This window comes from Drosophila kikkawai, chromosome 2R, assembly GCF_030179895.1.
Source record: "Drosophila kikkawai strain 14028-0561.14 chromosome 2R, DkikHiC1v2, whole genome shotgun sequence".
Classification (NCBI taxonomy): domain Eukaryota; kingdom Metazoa; phylum Arthropoda; class Insecta; order Diptera; family Drosophilidae; genus Drosophila; species Drosophila kikkawai.
In genome coordinates this window covers 23,613,455-23,632,937 of record NC_091729.1, presented here as the reverse complement: position 1 = coordinate 23,632,937, position 19,483 = coordinate 23,613,455, and the positions used below count along the sequence as shown (strand labels likewise).

General features: G+C 40.8%; 4 protein-coding genes across 10 annotated transcripts; 2 read left to right on the top strand and 2 right to left on the bottom strand.

Moving 5' to 3' along the window:
* Nucleotides 1-17: 17 nt before the first annotated feature.
* On the bottom strand, nucleotides 18-4,512 carry Alg3 (Alg3, alpha-1,3- mannosyltransferase). Its single transcript, XM_017169175.3, has 2 exons — nucleotides 4,149-4,512; nucleotides 18-1,491 (listed from the first exon to the last, which is right to left on the bottom strand). The coding sequence occupies exons 1-2, from the start codon at nucleotides 4,432-4,434 to the stop codon at nucleotides 248-250; spliced, it is 1,530 nt and encodes a 509-aa protein (XP_017024664.1). The 5' UTR covers nucleotides 4,435-4,512; the 3' UTR covers nucleotides 18-247.
* LOC108076369 (protein tumorous imaginal discs, mitochondrial) lies at nucleotides 1,901-3,942 on the top strand. Of its 4 annotated transcripts, none has more exons than XM_017169172.3 (2): nucleotides 1,901-3,338; nucleotides 3,516-3,942. In XM_017169172.3, the coding sequence occupies exons 1-2, from the start codon at nucleotides 2,006-2,008 to the stop codon at nucleotides 3,734-3,736; spliced, it is 1,554 nt and encodes a 517-aa protein (XP_017024661.1). In that variant the 5' UTR covers nucleotides 1,901-2,005; the 3' UTR covers nucleotides 3,737-3,942. The 4 variants fall into 4 exon arrangements, with proteins under 4 accessions (XP_017024661.1, XP_017024662.1, XP_017024660.1 ...); XM_017169173.3 differs by having other exon boundaries at nucleotides 3,511-3,942; XM_017169171.3 differs by having other exon boundaries at nucleotides 1,901-3,351; nucleotides 3,511-3,942.
* Nucleotides 4,513-9,213: 4,701 nt separating the features above from the next.
* On the top strand, nucleotides 9,214-19,407 carry LOC121502889 (uncharacterized). 4 transcript variants are annotated; one of them, XM_041776931.2, is made up of 3 exons: nucleotides 9,214-9,490; nucleotides 10,484-10,512; nucleotides 19,158-19,407. In XM_041776931.2, the coding sequence occupies exon 3, from the start codon at nucleotides 19,240-19,242 to the stop codon at nucleotides 19,405-19,407; it is 168 nt and encodes a 55-aa protein (XP_041632865.1). In that variant the 5' UTR covers nucleotides 9,214-9,490; nucleotides 10,484-10,512; nucleotides 19,158-19,239. The 4 variants fall into 4 exon arrangements, with proteins under 4 accessions (XP_041632865.1, XP_041632863.1, XP_041632862.1 ...); XM_041776929.2 differs by having other exon boundaries at nucleotides 9,216-9,490; nucleotides 10,257-10,512; XM_041776928.2 differs by having other exon boundaries at nucleotides 9,216-9,490; nucleotides 10,234-10,512.
* On the bottom strand, nucleotides 15,275-16,372 carry LOC108076428 (purine nucleoside phosphorylase). The gene has a single exon (XM_017169282.3). It carries the CDS (start codon nucleotides 16,308-16,310, stop codon nucleotides 15,309-15,311), a length of 1,002 nt encoding a protein of 333 aa, XP_017024771.1. The 5' UTR covers nucleotides 16,311-16,372; the 3' UTR covers nucleotides 15,275-15,308.
* Nucleotides 19,408-19,483: the final 76 nt, after the last annotated feature.

Here is a 19,483-nt window from a genome sequence, read left to right as displayed (position 1 = left end):
TAGAAAATACTTGATTTAGATTGTGCTCATTTTAAGGGGGATTTCCCGTCTGCCAAATTTTAAAAGTTTAGTGAAAAAATCATCGATATATCGATAAATTTGGACTGCCAACTTGATTTATGATAATAATAAGCTACTTTTGTTTATAGCAATTTAAGTTATTTATTATTTTCTTTTTTTTTTTTTTTTGGCATAATCAAAACATTTTTCACTGGCACTCGTGGTTAAGGATTCCTCTAAGGACCACCTATTGGACCTTTTTCTGCTGCTGCTGATCCTTCTTAATTGCGCTATTCAGTCGCATGGTCTGGAAGAGTTGTTTGGCCACGCCACCAATCAACAGGATATGGCTGATGTGCAGGGCAGCACTAGAGAAGTTCGTGCTCGGATAGGTGTTCCAGCAATACTCAATGAACCCGAGGATGAGGCAGCGCACACCCAAAGAGTAGGGCGTGGACCAGGCCAAGTAGGGCAGCGAATGGAAGTACCAAACATAGAACTGATAGTGCAGAGATCGGGCGCAGGCCACGCCCACCAGGTTGCTCAGGAAGAAGGGCAGCAGGGCCAGCTGAGTGCAACGATCAAAGTGAATGCCATAGCGTTCCGGTTCCGACTGGGAGGCAGGAGCTGCAGGCGAAGCCTTAGCCCCAGCTGATTTCTGAAGGGTCTTCTCGAAGGACTTCAGGAAGGCCTGCTGCTCATTGGTGAGCTTCTCCTGATCCTTGTTCTTATCGGTCTTCTTCAGCCTCTTTTGGGTCTTCACCTCACGATTTTTATTCGCTATTTGTGGCTGTAGTTGATCTTCAACGCGGCGCAGGCGCACATAGCTCTGGAAGAAGGTCCAGGTTGGCTTGGCAAATACCAGCAGGAGTACTAAATGCAGCCCCAACAGCGACAGGTGAAAGTTACGATTCTCGAAGAGTTCTCTGGTCAAAAACCTATAGTTCACCGTCCACTTGTGCTCGAAAATGCGTCCCAAATCGAAGCTACCTCGCAGATACTCCACTGGGTGGGTAAGCAGGAAGGGAGCGCCAAGGAGGAGCTGTATGCCTCCGCAGATGACCAATTGGAGGAGCGTCTTCAACAGTCCCAAATTGGCCAAATAAAACAGAAAGAGAGCAGGAGCATACAGCAATATGTTCATCTTCACGCCCACCGCCAGGCTAAAGAAGACGCTGCCAAAGGTCCACCGTCGATCCATGAAAAGATTGAGGGAGGCGTAGAACAACACTACGGCCACGGGATCATTAAAGAGTCGCAGCACGTAGATCGAGTGGATGCGGTACGAGGTGAAGGCGCTCAGGACCAGCACATATGGAGGAACCTTTCGGCTCTTGGCGTAGAGACGCAGCACCAGAGCCAGCTGCAGGAGGTAGATTCCGGCGAAGATGTACTGCGCCAGCCGGACATTGGCTCCATGGGAGGTGAGGTAATACAGGGCCGTGTATATGTATACGAAGGCAGCGGGATAAACCAGAGGTCCAGTGTCACCTGAAAGCAGGGATTACCAATTAGTTGGAAGCTACAAAATTAACACAATATTTGTAGTATAAATTTATTTATTTAAAATTTTAACGATGTAACCCCTTATTAAATTAAAAAAAATTTAGTAAAATTTTTTTAACTTCCAAACATAGCTAGATCAACTCGGCTGTTGATGCTGATCAAGAATATACATGATTTATATGATCGAATATGACTTCTTCAATGTTTTCTCAGCTTTTGACTAAAATTAAAATACCCTTTAACGGTAAATATTGCGTTTAAAAATAATATTTCAAAAACATATTTTTCAAAAGTGGTTAATTTTACACAAAACTCGACCACCTTCGTTATTTTACCCGGCGTCTTATCGCCTTTTTAAAAAACCTCATCGATATCGATATCGATAGTGACATCGATGTTTCGAGAAGCTCTAGTGTGCGAGCGAGAGAGAACACTCGTAGGGCAGCATGGAGGCTATTACGGCATGTTAGCTGAAAAACTGATACATTTGTGAAATAAGATGATTTCGTGTAAAAATTTATTCGTGTTTCGGCAACTGCCGTCGGCACTGGCCGCCACCGCGTGCTCCTCCGTCGCGCCAGCCTACCGGAGCATATCCACCGCCTGGCGGCCGCCGCCGCTGCTGCCCCAAAGGCAGGCACAGGCACAGGAGCACAACCTCGTTCGCAGCTTCCACACTTCGCGGCAAGCGCTGGCCAAGGACTATTACCAGACGCTGGGCGTGGCCAAGAACGCCAACGGGAAGGACATCAAGAAGGCCTACTACCAGCTGGCCAAGAAATACCATCCGGACACGAACAAGGAAGATCCGGACGCCGGTCGCAAGTTCCAGGAGGTCTCCGAGGCCTACGAGGTGCTTAGCGACGACCAAAAGCGACGCGAGTACGACACCTATGGCCAGACGGCGGAGAATATGGGTCGGCAGGGCGGCGGATTCCCTGGAGGCGGATTCCCCGGCGGCGCCGGTCCCGAGGGCTTCTCGCAGAGCTGGCAATTCCGCTCGAGCATCGATCCCGAGGAGCTCTTCCGCAAGATCTTCGGCGAGGGCAACTTCCGATCGAACAGCTTCGACGACTTTGCAGACTCAAAGTTTGGCTTTGGCCAGGCCCAGGAGATGGTGATGGACCTGACCTTTGCCCAGGCGGCGCGGGGAGTGAACAAGGACGTCAATGTCAATGTGGTGGATCAGTGCCCAAAGTGCGCCGGCTCCAAGTGCGAGCCTGGCACGAAGCCAGGTCGCTGCCAGTACTGCAACGGCACTGGCTACGAGACCATCTCCACGGGCCCCTTCGTCATGCGCTCCACCTGCCGCTACTGCCAGGGTACCCGCCAGCACATCAAGTATCCGTGCAGCGAATGCGAGGGCAAGGGTCGCACCGTGCAGCGTAGGAAGGTCACTGTTCCAGTGCCCGCTGGCATCGAGAACGGCCAGACGGTGCGCATGCAGGTGGGCAGCAAGGAGCTCTTCGTCACCTTCCGCGTCCAGACGAGTGACTATTTCCGGCGCGATGGAGCCGATGTACATACGGATGTTGCCATCTCCCTGGCCCAATCGGTGCTAGGAGGCACAGTGCGCGTTCAAGGTGTCTACGAGGATCAGTGGATCAATGTGGAGCCGGGCACGTCTTCCCATCACAAGATAATGATGCGAGGCAAGGGACTGAAGCGGGTGAATGCCCACGGCCATGGAGATCACTATGTTCACATCAAGATTGCGGTGCCGGACAGCAGGAAACTGGACGAGAAGCGGCGGGCATTGATTGAGGCGTACGCTGAGCTCGAGGAGGACACACCGGGACAGATACACGGAATTGCGCGGCGCAATGATGGCAGTAAGAAAGCAACGTAAATAACTCCCGAGCTACCAATGCAATCTCTAAATGTTCCTTGGTGCTTGACTTTCTAGTTCACAAATATATACAAACGTGCGTTTTATGTGCGAATAAAAGTGTTTTAAATAAATGTATTTTTTTCTTTTTCTCCCCCCTTAAACTATCTTTGCAGCGCAGGTGCGAGTGAAGCAGGAGCAGCCAGTTCCGGAGGAAAAGGAGAAGGATCAGGAGCAGGATCAGGCTCCAGCTCAGACTCAAAAGCAACAGCAAAAGGCAAAGACCAGCAACAGCAGCAGCCGGGCCAAGAGGAAGCCAAAGCGAAAGAAGCCAGTGGATCCGGACAAGGCGACAGCGGAGGCGGAGGCTTCTTAAACAAAATCAAGTCCATGTTCAACTAACCCCCAGTTACCCCCTCAACTTGGTGGCCTATTGATTCTGTTTTTTAATGTCTAAGTTACGCACGTTATTGTTGCTAGGGCTTAATCTAAGTTCGGGGCGAGAACCGACCGAGTGATTGATGTATTCCAAATACGAGTTGGAAGTTCGAAAGATGGAAATGTGAATAAATACCAAAATTGACCGTCGTTCGAGGCAAGAAAACAAATGGAAAAGCGTTTGAAATGTTCTTAAAATGTTAACAAAATTGAATTGCATCTTAAATTCTTTAATTTATAAAACAACAACGATTATTTTAAGCCTGTAAAGGCATCTACCTAAAGATAAATCCCAACAGGTGCAGGAATATATAGGGAACCCCTTTATTTGGGTCACCCGATAGCATCCAAAAATAGAACCGGCACAAAAACTTACCCCGGAGCAGCGCATAGTTGGTGGTGCCGTTAAGGAAACCCTCACACTCCTGCATATAGGCCACCCAGTCGATCTCCGTATAGGGCACACGCTGGATCACCACCAGATTAATAACCGTCTCCGCCAGCAGGATAAATATGGCAACCAAGGGAACGGCGGCCGGCTCCAGCAGCAGGTACTTGAAAAACCGCACATTCAGGTACTTGTCCTGCATGGATTGCAGGAAGCCAACGGATTTCTTGCGACGCACCGCCGCCCGGTGGCTATTAGCCTTTGGCGGTGCCATTTTTGTGTTATAACCGGCGTAATTAAACCGAAATTAAATGCAAATAAAATCCACGCGAACAATCAGCTGTTGCGCCAACTATCGATAGGCGTTTGAATTGAAGGTAATTGAAAATGCTATCGATTGGCGATGTAGCTTATAGCCTAAAAGTACAAAAAACGAACACGTAAGGGTCATTGGAGTGGCGCCACCACTTCCGGTTTTTATTTAAAACAAATTTTCAGAATAGATTCTGTTGAAAGACTAATAATAACAATTAATAATAATTATTCACAAAGTGTAATATTTATATATAACTTGAAATTTGTAAGATTTTGTTATTCAGCTCGAAATATCACTAAATTTGAGTTAAAGGTGTTTTTTAGTCCTGTTTTTTTTTGCAAATTAAGCTTATAGTTTCTTTTTGAGCTGCATTTCTATTAAAAAGCTCCCAAATATTGTGTTTTAAAAATAACAAAACTACGATTTGGAATACCTTTTGTCCGCATTGAAACTAAAAGCAGCTTAAAAATATATTTAAAAAATAAAAGAATACGACTTTCTGCGCAGATTAAAAAGTATCTAATAGACACAAGCCCAAAAATTTTTATCAAATAAAAAATGTATATGAAATATCCATCTGCAGCCTGATAAAGTTACTGTCACCAGAATTTTGGTATTTGGTATTCGACAGGGAAATGAAAAATAGTTTATTGAATTCGAATTGCAGAGGAAAAGTTGTCCTGGCCCGCAGGCTAAATACCTGTGAATCGTTTTGTTTCTTTCAGCTCCGCCCTGTTCAGATAATTGGTGTGCCTTTCAGCCCCTCACCTCGGCTGCACAGGTAAGTGGGCGGGAAAGGATCAGAGGCAGGAGCATCACACACACACGACATGCCATGGTTGAAACTTTTTTGTTGTGCAAACACGTTGCAGTGGACACAATTAATGAATCGCGACAAGGACGAGAGAGAGAGAGAGAAAAAACAAGCAACAGGGATGGGAAAATCAGGGAAACATTTACATCCGTAGGTTGGCATTTAATTGCCTTGAATGGATATCCTGGCAGGAGTGGGGGCAATGCAAAGTGGGGTTAAAAGCGGTCGTGGCTTCAGTTGTAACCGGATAAACGGAGGGTGGCATTGGCGTTTGCATGCATGAGCTCACCGGACGGTAACGGCGACCCCTTCACCTGGGCTCGTGTTACACGATGGTTTGCCCTTAGCAAATACATCTCAGCGATGCGTTAAACCGCCAGAGCGCCCACTCAGGCGAACCGCCCTCCAACCACAATACCCCGCCCCACATGTACCTGTCCGCAAACGTTGTTAGCCATCATCGATGGCCGTTAATCTGGCTCGCAAATTGGCCGCGGGCTGATTGGTTTCTTGCCTGTTGCGCATTACCACCTTCTACATACTAGCTGGCTCTTTTAGCCTCGCGGGGATTTGGCACAAATAGGGGAGCATTCAATTCACTGGAATGCAGCTAATTACATCAGGTACATATGATATGTTTAGATTCTATCCAAGGGCTAAAAGAGTAGCTATTTAAAAAGGGATTTTTTGGAATATGCATAGTTTTGGGGATTTTAAAGGGAATGGAATCTTAGCTTATATATTTTATTAGACTTTCAAATAAAACACGACTAATCAATGCCTTCTATTCACTGAAATGCAACTAATTAATTACTAGTACTATGTTATGTTTTGTTTTAATTCACCCCAAGGCCTTACAGCAGTAAACAGCTGAAAAAAAGGCTATTCAGGCAACGGACAATGAAACAAGGATTGCTTTTCAAGCTCTATTGTATTTTGAATTATCATCATTTGTTGCCTCTAAACATGAATAATTTTCCTAATTGGTTATTTGATAGTTTGTGGGCCGCACGGTTAGGAAAGTATGTACTAGCAGTTGATTTAATTTACACTTACAGTGCAGAAACAAAAGAAAAAATCTAATAAGGATATTAATTAACATACTGTTTTTTTTTTTAATTTAATTTATGCTACCATTGTATATATTTTATTAGTTACATTCATTTAAATATGTTTAAATTGTATATTTAAAATAAATATATATCTTTTTAAGCTCATATATTTAAGTGAAGAATGTTTGTCTGAAGAATGTAAGGAATTTCCTCAGAAATTGTAAATGCATGGAAATATTTTAAGCTTGAGAGCACTTTAATTCAATAAATATTTTCATTTAAATAATTATAGCAAACCATTGAAAGATACTTAATTTGTGGCTTTTATTCTTTAGTTTTATGAATCACACTTTCATGGTTATTATTTAATTTATTCTTGTACAAATGAATTAAACTTTCATATAAAAAGTTTTGCGATAACTGACTAATAGATTTGAATCTTAATGTATTTTAGAATTTGGCAAAGTCATTCAAGTTATCAGTTTTTTTTTTTTTGTGAAATATATTCTATAGTGTGAAACATATGCCTTTTCATGTTTGTCGTCTCAAGTTTGTGGGTCAATCGAGTCCGAGTCCGGCAGTTGTTAGTTATCGCTCTCTGAACTGTGAAACTAAATCGGTCATTCCTTATCGGTCGCCTTTCCTAGGTCCCAACAGCCTCTAGCTTTTAGCTATTGTATGTATGAATATGTACCTTATTTCGTAGTGTGAGTGAGAAAATTGTTTATTAATCAATAATAATAATAATCAGCAGGCAGGCGGGCACGCACACAGCAGTAACTCTGTATCGGTGCTGTTATCAGGCCGTCGCTGCTGCTGCTGCTCCCATTGCTGATAAGCTTGCTTTTCATTGTTTTTATTGTAGTTATTGTAGTTCAATGCAAATCTCACAGCATTCGGCCTATAATAGTTGCGAACAGTACTTTGCACTCGGGGCGGCGGCTGGCTGCTTATTAATTTCATTTCCCATTCGTATTCACAGCCTTTGCATTTTATTGTCTCACGATTTAGCCATAAAAATGGGGACGGGCATTTTATTTATCGCCGCCGCTTATTGCAATGTGCATGATACTTGGGTGCTCTAGGAGCGATTGAGGGAGAGAGTGCTGTGGGCCGGAAAATGTCTCTGGTAGAGTAAACAAAGCCGGGGCCATTCCTCTATGAAATCTTCTGTTTGTCGAGCTTGAGGTACAGTGGAGATTGTGTAAATCGATTAAGATATGTATTAAGAGGGAAGAAATTACAGATCCCTTGAATTTGTCGATTTTTCATTCATAAAATATTTGTATGCCTTTAAAATATTTATATAGACTATTAAATTAAATAGAAAGGTGTCTGTGAAATCACTATGGTAATTTTAAGGAGAGTAACGAAAGTATTTTTTAATATGAATGGCATTAAACATTAATGAAACACTTATTCAAAATTTGTAATAACTACATTTTCTAAACTAAATTAACATGAATAAAACTAATTTCTTCAAACATTGAATTATCCCGTTTGTCTTTTCTTTACCTTTTAATATTTCTCTAGAATATAGAATATAAATTATTCAAAATTATAAAATACAGAAAACCTTGGCAGAGATATTAGCTCAAATTACAGAATTCTTACTGTGGGCCTTAACGCTCCGTTTTGCACTTTGAGAGACGATGTCTATTGACTCTTTGTTAGGCCCCAACGCCTCCAAAAGGAGTGGGTGGTGCGGTGGAAGGAGGTGGAGAAATAGAAGTGCGAGGGAGACCAAAAAGTGTTGAAAATTGAACAGAGGACGGCGCGGCGTGTCGGTACACATTTGCATCTACTCTCGCATCAACAAGCATACACACACAGCCAAAGGCACACAAACGCAGACCGCTTTTATAGGCCTCAGTCATTTAAGAGTTCAATCATATGAAGCGTCGTTGTTGTCGCTTCGTTGTCAAATCGTTCGTTGTTGTTTTTGTCTTTTACATGTGCTGCTCACATACGCTGGACACAAAATAAAAAAAAAAAAAAAATATGAATAAAAGAGAGGGCAAACACAGAAAAACAACATTTTTGTAGGGCATATAAGACATATGCAATACCCTGTAATGGTACAGTAGATATCCAGGATGTACGAAAGTGTATTTTGATTTGAGTTTTGGTTTTATTAAATATTTAGAAATTTTCATTGATAATATAGTACAACAAGTAAGCAAAAAATAGTAAATAAAGATAGATATTTATATATAAATTAATCTTTGAAAGGTACCACAAGACGTATAATCAATTTTAAAAACGCTAAGAAGTATGCAATTAAATATTTATTTTTTGATTATATATTATATATATTCGATTTACATTGTAATCATAAGAAAAGTATTTCTAATTTTTACTCACAATAAAAATTATAAATAAAATTATACCACAATAAAAAGTTTGTAGCATACATCAAGGCGCCCAAAAGTGACAACACCTCGTATGAGTGATTTTTTCCTATTTTGTTTTTTGTGTAATTTGCTAAAGGAACCCGTTATGCTCTTCGGTAATGGGGCAGGGCATATTGAATGCAGGGCGACACCAACAAAGTAGTGGCAACAACAACAAAATCAGCGGCAACAAACACTCGAAGCTTTCGTTTCTTATGCGCCTACCCTGCCCCCTCTCACGCCAGCTGTAACTGTGCCTGCTGCTGCCTGTTGCTGCCGAGCCTGCTTGCTCTCTCTTTCTTTCTCTCAACCATTCCCTCCCCCACTCGTGCTCCCTCTCTGTCTGGCTCGTAATGAGCTTACTGCAAGTGTGTTCGTGTGCCGAGTGCTCCTCGGCTGCTGCTGCTGCTGCGATACAGCTGGGAAGCAGCAGCGCCAGCAGCAGCAGCCCCACCAGTAGATTTCGGTTGCCATTGCCGCTTTAGTTAAAGTTTGTCGCTGGCCGCTTTCGGTTCTTCGGCTATCAGGCGCGCGCCAGAGCGAAAGCGCACGAACGCACGCACACGATAATAAACAGCCGCCGCCCCCCTCTCCACTGGCACCCACTCTTTCTGGCAGCAGAAGATCGCGGGAAATCAGAAAACTCCGAAAACATCGGATAACCGTTTTTATTTCGTTAAACTTTTTAGTTCTTTTCGTTTCGTTTTCGGTTTCGCTTACGTTTTCTCCGTTCTCGTTCTCTTCGATTCGTTGTGGTAACTTGTTCGGCTTTAAGTTAACAACAAATGCAGTCAAAGATAGCGCCAAAAACCAAAAAAACAAAATAACACTAAAAAGAGCGCCAAAAAAATAGCCGAAAAAAAAAGCAAAAATCATTGTTATTGCATGGAAAATTACTACAGAAATTTCTTGTTCAGTGTGCCGGGCAAAAGCAACTGGCAAAAAGAAACAAAACACAGAAAAAAACCAAAAAGCAACCCAATCCGAATAACACAGTAAACACAGAAAAAAACCAAAAAAAAAAAGCGAAGCAACAACAACAACAACGGGGCAAGAGCATAAATTAGATTGGCCTCATAGACGAATAACAACGAACTCGAGCCGCCGCGTAAACAAATTAAACGATGCTGGCTGCTCAAATTTAAATATAAACTATTATTGTTATCGCCGCTTGCTGTGTTAGCGCTGTGTTGTCTCGCTTTTTCTATACTTTTTCGTTTTTCGCGCCAAATGCAATCGATTTTTTTCAAAACTTTTCGGACTATTTGAATAATGAATGGTGGGGGAGGGAGTGGGAGAAGAGCGTAAATCAAAAGCGTGACTAAGAATAATTTTTATGAAATCAAGCAAAAACCCGTGTCACTTCACACCCGCGCAACATATCCCGAACATCCGTTCAGTTTCCGTTATTTCGAAAATGCTCTTTCGAGTGCGCTCTTCTCCTATGCTTTCCGATCACAACAAAAACAAATATAAAAACACAATTTTTACTTTAAAGTTGTTGTTCGTGCTTTATTACAGACTGCAATTAGTTACCGTATCCCACGACAGTGTTTGTGTGTGTGTGTGTGTTATCAGGAAAAGAGTGTAAGGGAGAGTGAAGAAAGAACTCGCTATATCAGCGCGATTCGAAAGACAAACACAAAAAGGAAAAGTAACGGTGTGTGTGTGCTCTCTATCGCCATCTCGCTTCAACCAAATGAACCGATATTAAAAGAGATTACAATTACGCTTTTAAATAAATGCAGAGAGCTGTTTTAGTCCGAAGACCAAAAGGGTGAGTATTCAATCCTGATAAATACAAAATATTAACATCTGTTGAAGGTTGTTAGGATGTCCTTCGGGTCGTACATAGGATTCTTTATAAAAATATTTTGTTGTTATTTAAAATGTTTATTTTAATATTATTGGTAAATTTAAAATTGAAAATAATCTTGTACTATTTTCTTTCACTGCAAACACAAACTGTTCCCTTTGCACCTAACAAAATATTTCCCAAATGCAAAATTTATTTTAAATCCATCGTCTCTTCTCTCCACATATGGGTAATGTTTCAGTGGTTATATATCCTGGCCGTTGTCAAAAGCTTTTCCTGGCTCCCCATGGCGAGGAAACCCCAATATTCGAATGCAAATGGATTCACAGAGTGAGGATGGCCAATAAGAGGCTTTAGGGTCAAAAGGGAAATGCTGCACACAGCTTGACCAGGAGTACAAAAAAAAAAAAAAAGGAAATGTGGGGAAAAAATTAAGCACTTGGAGAAAATATAGCATTGCCAAAAAAATCCTTATAATAAATACATTTTTGCTTATCGAAATGCATTTTATAAAATACAAACATGTTACTCTTAATCAGAATATTTATTTACAACACAGAAAAGTATATTTAAAAGAGTATCCTTTCATTTCTTCCTGTACAGAACTTTCACATTTGATTCCATAGCTTACTTTCCGATTCCGTTTCTATTTTTTGGCATTACTTCTGAGCCTCGACCTGTTGCCCCATCTCCCTCTCGCAAAAATCTCCCACAGATGTTGTAAGTAAAGTTTTTGTGGTTTGATTTTTCAGTCCTTGCCAAGGATAAGCCCAAGTACGACAGAAGGGCCTGCGTCTGCAAATCGGATTGACTGGGGCTGTCATGTTCAGCAACAGGTTTTTCGGAGTCGAAACGCCGCGGGGCGAAAAAGAAACACACACATACAAAATTTTGGGTAAAAGAAAAGAGGAAAAATAAAATCTGAAATGAAATGGAAAGAACGAAAGACAGAACGACAGGTCGGTCAAGGGGTTTCGCATTCAATTCTTACAGCATTTGATTTGCTTTTGCCACACAATTTCGAGTTGAGGAAATTGGCACTTGACCTACCGCACGGGAATCTAAATTAAGCAGCAGCAGGCAGCATGTTTTGTGAGCGTTTCGTCCCCTCTCTTTGTGGGCCCCCCCTCTTTCTTGTCAGCAGTTTTTGGGTATTTTTTTGGGTCTTATTATTTTTTTTTTTGTGTGTTAATGCTGAAAGCATTTATTCTCTTTGTAGCCGCCGTTTGTTTGCCATTTTCATTATTCCCCCGATTTGTTCTTGTCTATTTCGTCTTTGTATTTCTGTTTCGTTTTCGCTTGGCATCTTAAATTTGAGTAATCGTACGACCAGTTTCTCAGCTCGTTATCAGTGACTGATAATTAATATAATACTCAAGTCTGTGTGCCCTTCATTAAAGCAATCGGAATTGAATGCTTGCAATTGCATATATTTCATGTATTAAGCATAAGAAGGTATTTATGTTGGCTTAATGAAATCCGATGAAATTACAACGGCTTGCATGCAAAAGAAAAAAATATATAAAAAGGGAGGGAAAAACGTTGAAATTGTAAGTTAAAACCCCATGCTCGGAAGTAGATTTCAGCTTGTTTGTTTTTTCGTACCATCACGGCGTATACGTAATGCTTCGGGCCGAATATAATTGAGGAATGGCTGGCTGGCAGTTAATGCCAATTATGATAAACGGTTGCCATGTCGACGCTTTCACACACACATGTGTATATTTATTCCGCGATACTCACACACGCTGCAGTCCGAACACAAAACTGTTGCTGTTGCCGGGGCGCATTAAGATCGTTGTGTCGGAGTGTGTGTGTGTCCGTGTGTGATGGGAAATCACTTGAACCGCTTGAAGAGAGGGCAATTGAAATGTGTGTGTGTGTGTGAGTCTGTGTTTGCTTTCATTCAGAGCTGCAATCAATTTTAAGCGGCTTTCCTCGGGGACATGCAACAGAAACGGTTTTAAAATCCTTCTCCTAAAATCGTCCTTTTGTTTTTGTCATAACGTACATATAAATAAGTACACAAAAGAAGGAACATCACTCCGCAAAAGTGCATCATTAATTAATTATAAAACAATAAACTGCATCAATAGAGACACTGTAAAAATTATTATAAATCTTGAATAGTTGCCATATTCTTAGCTTGGCAGTACTAATTTTTACCAACTATTGCTGTTTAATTTGTAGTCACTTCTATGGGCGCAAAATGGGGTTAATGAACTTTCAGTAGCGGCAACTAGCAGCAGCAACATCAACAAAAGCAACTGCAGTGCAACAAGTCTGTCTAAGTCAGTTTGCCGTTTATTTTGTGCAATTTTCTGCTTTTCTTTATTACAAGTAGTCACACAGACACAAACACAGACAGACCGTGTAATTTCCATATACCAATGGGTATACTATTAAGTTTAGTTTGTTCTACAGTTAACGGTTATCTAACCCAAAACGGAACCTTTCGACAAAGTATGAAATATAATTAAAGGGTTTGTCTGCTAGACTTTTCTTTATTTATATTAATTTTTAAATCTTTTATAAAGAAACTATCCTAGAAGATAAAAAGACTCTAAGCTCTCTCTTTAGATTTAATAATTTATTAACATTACTTGGACCAGAAAGTCTATAAAAATTGATTGCAACAATCTAAGTCTGGTTAATAAATATATATAAAACAAATCTAATCTTTTAATAATGTTTATGGTGACACAAAGATTACGCTACAGTTAAAGGGAGCCCACCTAGCAACAATAAAATAATTGTGTAATTTATATTTAAAGAAAAGCTGGCTGTAAAATAATATTCTGATGTAAATGACTGAAATAATCATTTTGTTGTCCACTAATTAATGCAAAAATTGTAATCCCACCAAACGGTGTAAATTGACTTAACTTTTTATTCTGATTTATACAATTTTCATGTTGCCACAACATAATTAAACCAGGTGGCTTAAATAAGTAATTATAGAGAGGTTTACATGGGCATTTTTTATCAGGCAGGACTGTGTGTGTGTGTGTGTTTCGATTTTCGAATAATTTACCTGCACCCATCTCATTGCTGTAAAATTAGCTTTAATTTGCGGTTGTGGCCGTTGATTGGGCATTGGACGCATTTCTCGCTGAATGGCCGGCATCTGGTTGCCATTTAAATTGCATCAGCCGCATATCTGATCCCTCTGTTGACGAATCAATTGCCAAAAAAAACAACGGGCAGATGTTGCAGCGTCAATTGAAATGCCAAAACTATGCACTGCACTGCCTAGATATAGATACTGTATCTGTATCTGCATCTGTATTTGTATCTTAGTATTGCTGCCGCTGTGCATCTGTGCATTTACGCAAATATGCATTTGCGAATCAGCTGCTGTTTTGGCACTGCCTTCGTTTGGCACGTTGATATTCACGCACAAATGCCCCGAATGCTTTTGATATTTAAAATTAAATTGCAAAGCCAGTGCACTGAACTGGCCCACAGAATAGAAACAGATACAGATACAGATACAGCTATATATCGCAGTCAGAACTTGTTGCAATTTTCGAGCTGCTGCGTTGTTGCGTGGCTGCTGCTGCTGCTGTTTTCCAACGCCGTTTCAATAAACACATGCATCATCGGGTCAATGAACCGACCGGCAAATAACTCATTAGCGTAATGCCACACAAATCCCGCAAATCCGGGGGATATCGGTGGAAATCACTAGGGAAATCTCTCTTTCTAGCCGCTTGATCGCACAGCAAAATAGCAAACGTAAAATACGTAAAATCGCGAGGCAAACAACAAACAGCTCGTGGCTATCGCCACGCCCCACAGCTCCTCCCCAGTTGCCTCTAAAAAAAAAAAATATATATATATATAATATATATGCACTTATATCTGAGCAATCAGCGTCAATAAACGTTCGTTCGCTTGCTCGTCATCGCCCGCCCCGTGCGCGCTACTGCAACCGCAACAATGGCAAATAATAAAATTAGCAACAATGACGAACAAAGAAGAAAAGTAAGCTACAGACAGCAAGTTTTATAATTGCCCTTACAAAATAATGATAAGCTGTGCCCAACTAGCTAAGAAGGGGACTTCAACTATCAGTTTTGTCGAGAAAAATGAGGCTGAAACCAGGAAAAAGTAGGAGTTTTCCTAGGAATATGCAATATTTAAAACGATAACTAAATAAATTATATAAATTAAGTTCTTAAACCTAAGTTTATGTGCCAGAAATGTATAGAATACATCTGCTAGAAATAAAATGCACATTTTAATAGTTAAAATAATATTATTATTAATTTAAGTCAAGTATTTATTATGTATTAACACCCACGCCTCGGCTACAAAGTAGTTTGAGTTTCATTCCTTGCTAATTGCCATAAAATGTATCTTACAGATGATGCCCAAATATTCTTAAATCTAGATACATTATAGTATACATTACGTATACGCCCCGTGTGCTCTAATACCAGCACTTTGCTGCTGTTTTATGGGTGGCCATTTGGGCAGACGTCGTCCATTAGACAGCTTGACACCAGGCACACTTGCAACCTCACACCTCACACCTCCTTCTCCTACCAAACTCTCTCTCTTTCTCTCTCTCTCTCTGGGTGAAAAACTCTTTCCTCTTTCCTACGATATTTGCGGCAACAGCTGCACCTGTCGCTATTTCCGTGTTGGCAGCACTCAACACAAAACACAAAATAAAATACAAAATAAAACACGCAAAACAAAACCAAAACGAAACGTGAAGAAAAAAGCCAGGCATGATCTATATTTGGAACTCAAATCGAACGATCATTGTGCATATAGTACAGGAGGTGACTGATCAAATCAGAGCAAGCCTTAACTCTCGGCCACGGCACCTCCAGGCCTTGTTGCTTCGGCCTTGTTATCCCCACATCTACATCCGAATCCTTCTTTTCCGGTTTGCCATTGGCCGGCACCGTGATTATAACAAAGGCAAAGATCCTTAGGCCACCTTGATGGGCGGCTATGACCTCCGGTATCAAGGACATGCCCGATGCATCCGCTCCGAGCGATCGCAGAATTTTCTCCTCCGCCAAGGTGGCATAAAGAGGACCTCCAATGCCGACAAAGATGCCAGGCTTCAAGAACTCCTCAATGCCCAGCTCCTCGCCAATCTCAAAGCTCTTTTTTAGGAGCTCCTCATCGTAGGCCTCGACCATCCTTAAGTGTTGCCTGCCAAAGCGGGGATCTTTGGGACCCTCCATAGCCGTGTGGTCCATCATGCCCATTAGGTTGATGTGGTCCTTGATCAACATGATGTCACCCACGTTGTAGTGGGGATTCACCGAGGCGGCCATGCAGGACAGCATGATGGTCTTCACCCCACAAAGTCGCATCACCTGAACGGGCAGGGCACAAAGGGCCAGGCTTTGGCCCTCATAGAATAGGCACCTATTGGACATTGCCATAATGGGTGCACCCATCACAAAGCCCACCACGAAGAAGCCATTTGCATCTTCAGAAACTGGGAAGTTGGGTATGTCTGCATGGGGAATGATGACTGCATGCTCAACCAGAGATATCATGGAGCCAAGGAATTTGCCGCTAATCAAACCATACTTGGGACGAATGTGGCTGACTTCGATAATGTACTTGGCCATGACCTCCACCATGTCATAGTTAAAGAACAGACTCTGAGGCGTAGGTATCACCAGCTTTGGCTTCTTCTTGTCTTCTTCCTCAAGCTTCAGGAGTCGTCGGGCAGCCAGAAGCTTGGCTATTGGCGACCTATTCTGGCAGCAGTCCTGATTACACATGGTCACCAAGGCACATAGAAGCCCCCCCCAATCTATAGATTTGGAAAAGGAAACTAATTATAAATGACTGGAAAATCCCATACATACTTGTTGTTACGTAGACAAACCTTAATTAATTTCTGTAATTCAATATTTATCTGCAAAATACCTCGAGCCATGCAAGATTTAATCAGGATTTCAATTATTCTGGATATCTGATAGCAGGAAACAAACGGAGCTCTTATGTTTCTGGTTATGAATGATTATTAAATCAGGAACTTAATTAAAGCTTTACACAATGCCGGGTAGGTGCGACTCTGGGATGACGGTTAAGAACTCAAAAAAAAAAAAAAAAGTAACCTTTGTCGAAACGAAACGAAAAACAAAGGCGCACAAAGGCTCGCCATGACGTCGTCAGGGAATTTCAGTTCGTTTTCAGTTCGTTTGATGCAGTTTTAATTTCCAGCTGTGAATTGTTCAAAACGAGATTGAATGGACTGTCCCAGGCCTGATGACGAAACTTCTCTGGTCTTTTATAAATTCAATTAAATGGATGGAACTAGAGCAGGAAATTTAATTTGTAAAGCGATAATTTTATGCTTTATTTCTTAGAAAATTTGCAAAGCTAGGAATATATAATGAAATCAAGCAGATTAAATACAGATACTTCTATAATATATACTTTTAACTTTGTTTTAATGAATTTTTAGAAATTATTTTAGAACAAAAAGGTGTTCTTGTTTAAACAAATAATATACTTTATAATTCTGGCTTTTTAATATTTTAAAACCCTTTTTAAAAAGCTAAAAGTACATAAACTTTTTCACGGAATCAACAGTCTTCTTTTTTCTTTTTAGTTCCTATAATATTCCTCTCTTAAAAAGCCTCTCTTTTCCCTTTAAATAATTTTCATACCTGGCAAAATAATTTCCCAAACGGAAGCTTAAACTTTTCTGAATATTTAACAAGTTTTTGTTTTGACTATGAGCTATGCTTCTGCTTTTGTTCTGTTTTTGCACATTGGCAAAACTAATTAATTCCAATGCTACGAATCCTTGCAGTAGCTGCAATTTGGAATTTAATTTTCAACACAAACAGAACGAGTGTTGGTCAGTCATGAAGACTCCGCCCGCTGTTGTTGCTGAGGAGAGCAGCTGGCGGAGGAGGAGGAGCGTGTTTACCACGTTTACCATGTTTACCATGCGTATACGTGATAATAACGCTCATACGCATGGCGGCGGCAGCAACAGCGTCTCGTCAACGCCCCAACAACAGCACACAGCCGTTCAATGTCACTGAGCGCCAGAGTTCGTTTACAGCAAAAACAGCAGCAGCATCCAAGCATCCATAGTATAATTCACAATTCGAGTGGTGTGAGTTGGATAAATTAAATACGCTTGTACGGCGACAGCGATAAACAAGACACTCAAGCGGGGTTTTGAGATGGTACATGGAGAGAAAACTATTTATAAGATAGATTTTTTCTTGATTTGGTATTGTTTTATTGAGATTTTGGTATCTAAGAGATAGTATCTGAAAGATAGTATCTACAAAATGTAATAAAATCTGAAAAATATATATTTACTTAATTATATTAGTCAAGCTTCTTCAAACCATCTTTAAAGTCACCATTTGGGATATTATTCAATACAGTTTCTTCATTTTAAAGTTAGAGATTAATTTTATTTTATTTTATTTCACTTATAGTCTAGTTTTTTCCCTCTCTGCATCTTCTGTCTGGAGTGCACTGGAATAGACTGGACTAGGCCGAAGTTTGATTCAATATTTTCGCTAATCTATTAGATAAACCCTGGCACATGGGTCTTGTTGACAAATATCCGAGTAGTAAATACATACATATATAGTATAAATTATATACCCACATCTGTCAACCGATCCAGACCGAGCTGAGCTGAGCTTCTGCGACTTTGAGGAATCGCTGAAGCGTTTGGTTTGCTCATGACGTTGTCAATAATGAAAAATTATTAATAGAGAAGGAAACATTGTTGTAACGCTGTTTGTGTTATTTGAGTGCGCGCCAAGTTGCTTAAGTTACAAAAGGCACAACAGCAATATGCTGTTTAAATTGTTTTTTACATATATAATTTTTTTTATTTTTTATTTGTTTGTTATTCCATGTCAGAGTCACGTTCGAATCCGAGTCTGAGTGCGAGTAATTCGCTTTGATGACTCGATGTCTCGATTGCCTCGATGTGGGGCCAAAAACCGCAAAAGATTATTCGGGGGGGAAGAGGCACCCTCCCCCCCCTTGTAACTCTATATATCTATCCAGCGACATCTCAGTTTGTTTTTTTCGGTTTGTTTTTGTACCCCTTTTAGCCCGTTTTTTGTAGCCTCCTTTGTGGCTTGCTGTCGGTTGCCATGGCTATTTGTTTGTCACTTTGCGTCTGCATGCAAAAAAATCTGCTGTTTGCACTTGATATTAATTTTGGTTTCATATTTATCAATTCATTATTAATATTATTTCTTAGTCGTTTTTATTTTGATTTCACTCTCACCTTGCCCCAGGAAGAGGGAGTAGAAACCCGTTTCCAATTCCATTTCCTTGCCTTGTTTATTTACCAATTTTTTGCTGCGTTTTGCTTTGTGCTCTTGATGTTTGCTTTTATATTTTTGGCATTGCTCGATATATATCCACAGACAAAATAAAAATAAAAGAAAGCAGAAAACTGAATATTTTGACTGGCATTTGAATGCTAATTGAAGTTGAAGGGGTAAACGAAGATTTGAGTGGCCGAAAACGAGTTGTTGCTGTGGGAAGTGGGGAAGCTACATAATATAGCTGTGGTTTGATAATTAATTAAGATCACTGGCTAATGACCTTTTCCCTTCAATCCTCTTCCGCAGTTACCACCGAGACATCTACTGAAGAAAAACTGAGGCTCTGAGACTCTGAAACTCTTTGAGCAAAAGTAGGAAAAACCTACAAATGAAAACCAAAAACAGGATCAACATCAACAGCAACAAGTGCAATTGCTTTAGTCACTCGAGTCAGGGAATCGCCATCACCGATGAGAAGAACGTACTGAGGATACAGAGCTATAGCTATACGTACAAGTGCTTGAATCACAATCCGAGACCTCGGATACTTGGCTGAATCCTACTGTATCCCTCGATATTCGAATAAAACTCATATTAATTGCCAAGTTGCAGTTGGAGTACAGTGAAAACCA

What these genes read in the sequence shown, in the direction of transcription:
- LOC121502889 (XM_041776931.2), top strand. Translation starts at nt 19,240, where the DNA reads ATGAAAACCAAAAACAGGATCAACATCAACAGCAACAAGTGCAATTGC.
- LOC108076369 (XM_017169171.3), top strand. Translation starts at nt 2,006, where the DNA reads ATGATTTCGTGTAAAAATTTATTCGTGTTTCGGCAACTGCCGTCGGCA. An exon ending in GATGGCAGTAAGAAAGCAAC is followed by an intron (nt 3,352 to 3,510) that starts GTAAATAACTCC and finishes CTATCTTTGCAG; the next exon opens with CGCAGGTGCGAGTGAAGCAG.
- LOC108076428 (XM_017169282.3), bottom strand. Translation starts at nt 16,310, where the DNA reads ATGTGTAATCAGGACTGCTGCCAGAATAGGTCGCCAATAGCCAAGCTT.
- Alg3 (XM_017169175.3), bottom strand. Translation starts at nt 4,434, where the DNA reads ATGGCACCGCCAAAGGCTAATAGCCACCGGGCGGCGGTGCGTCGCAAG. An exon ending in CAACTATGCGCTGCTCCGGG is followed by an intron (nt 1,492 to 4,148) that starts GTAAGTTTTTGT and finishes CCCTGCTTTCAG; the next exon opens with GTGACACTGGACCTCTGGTT.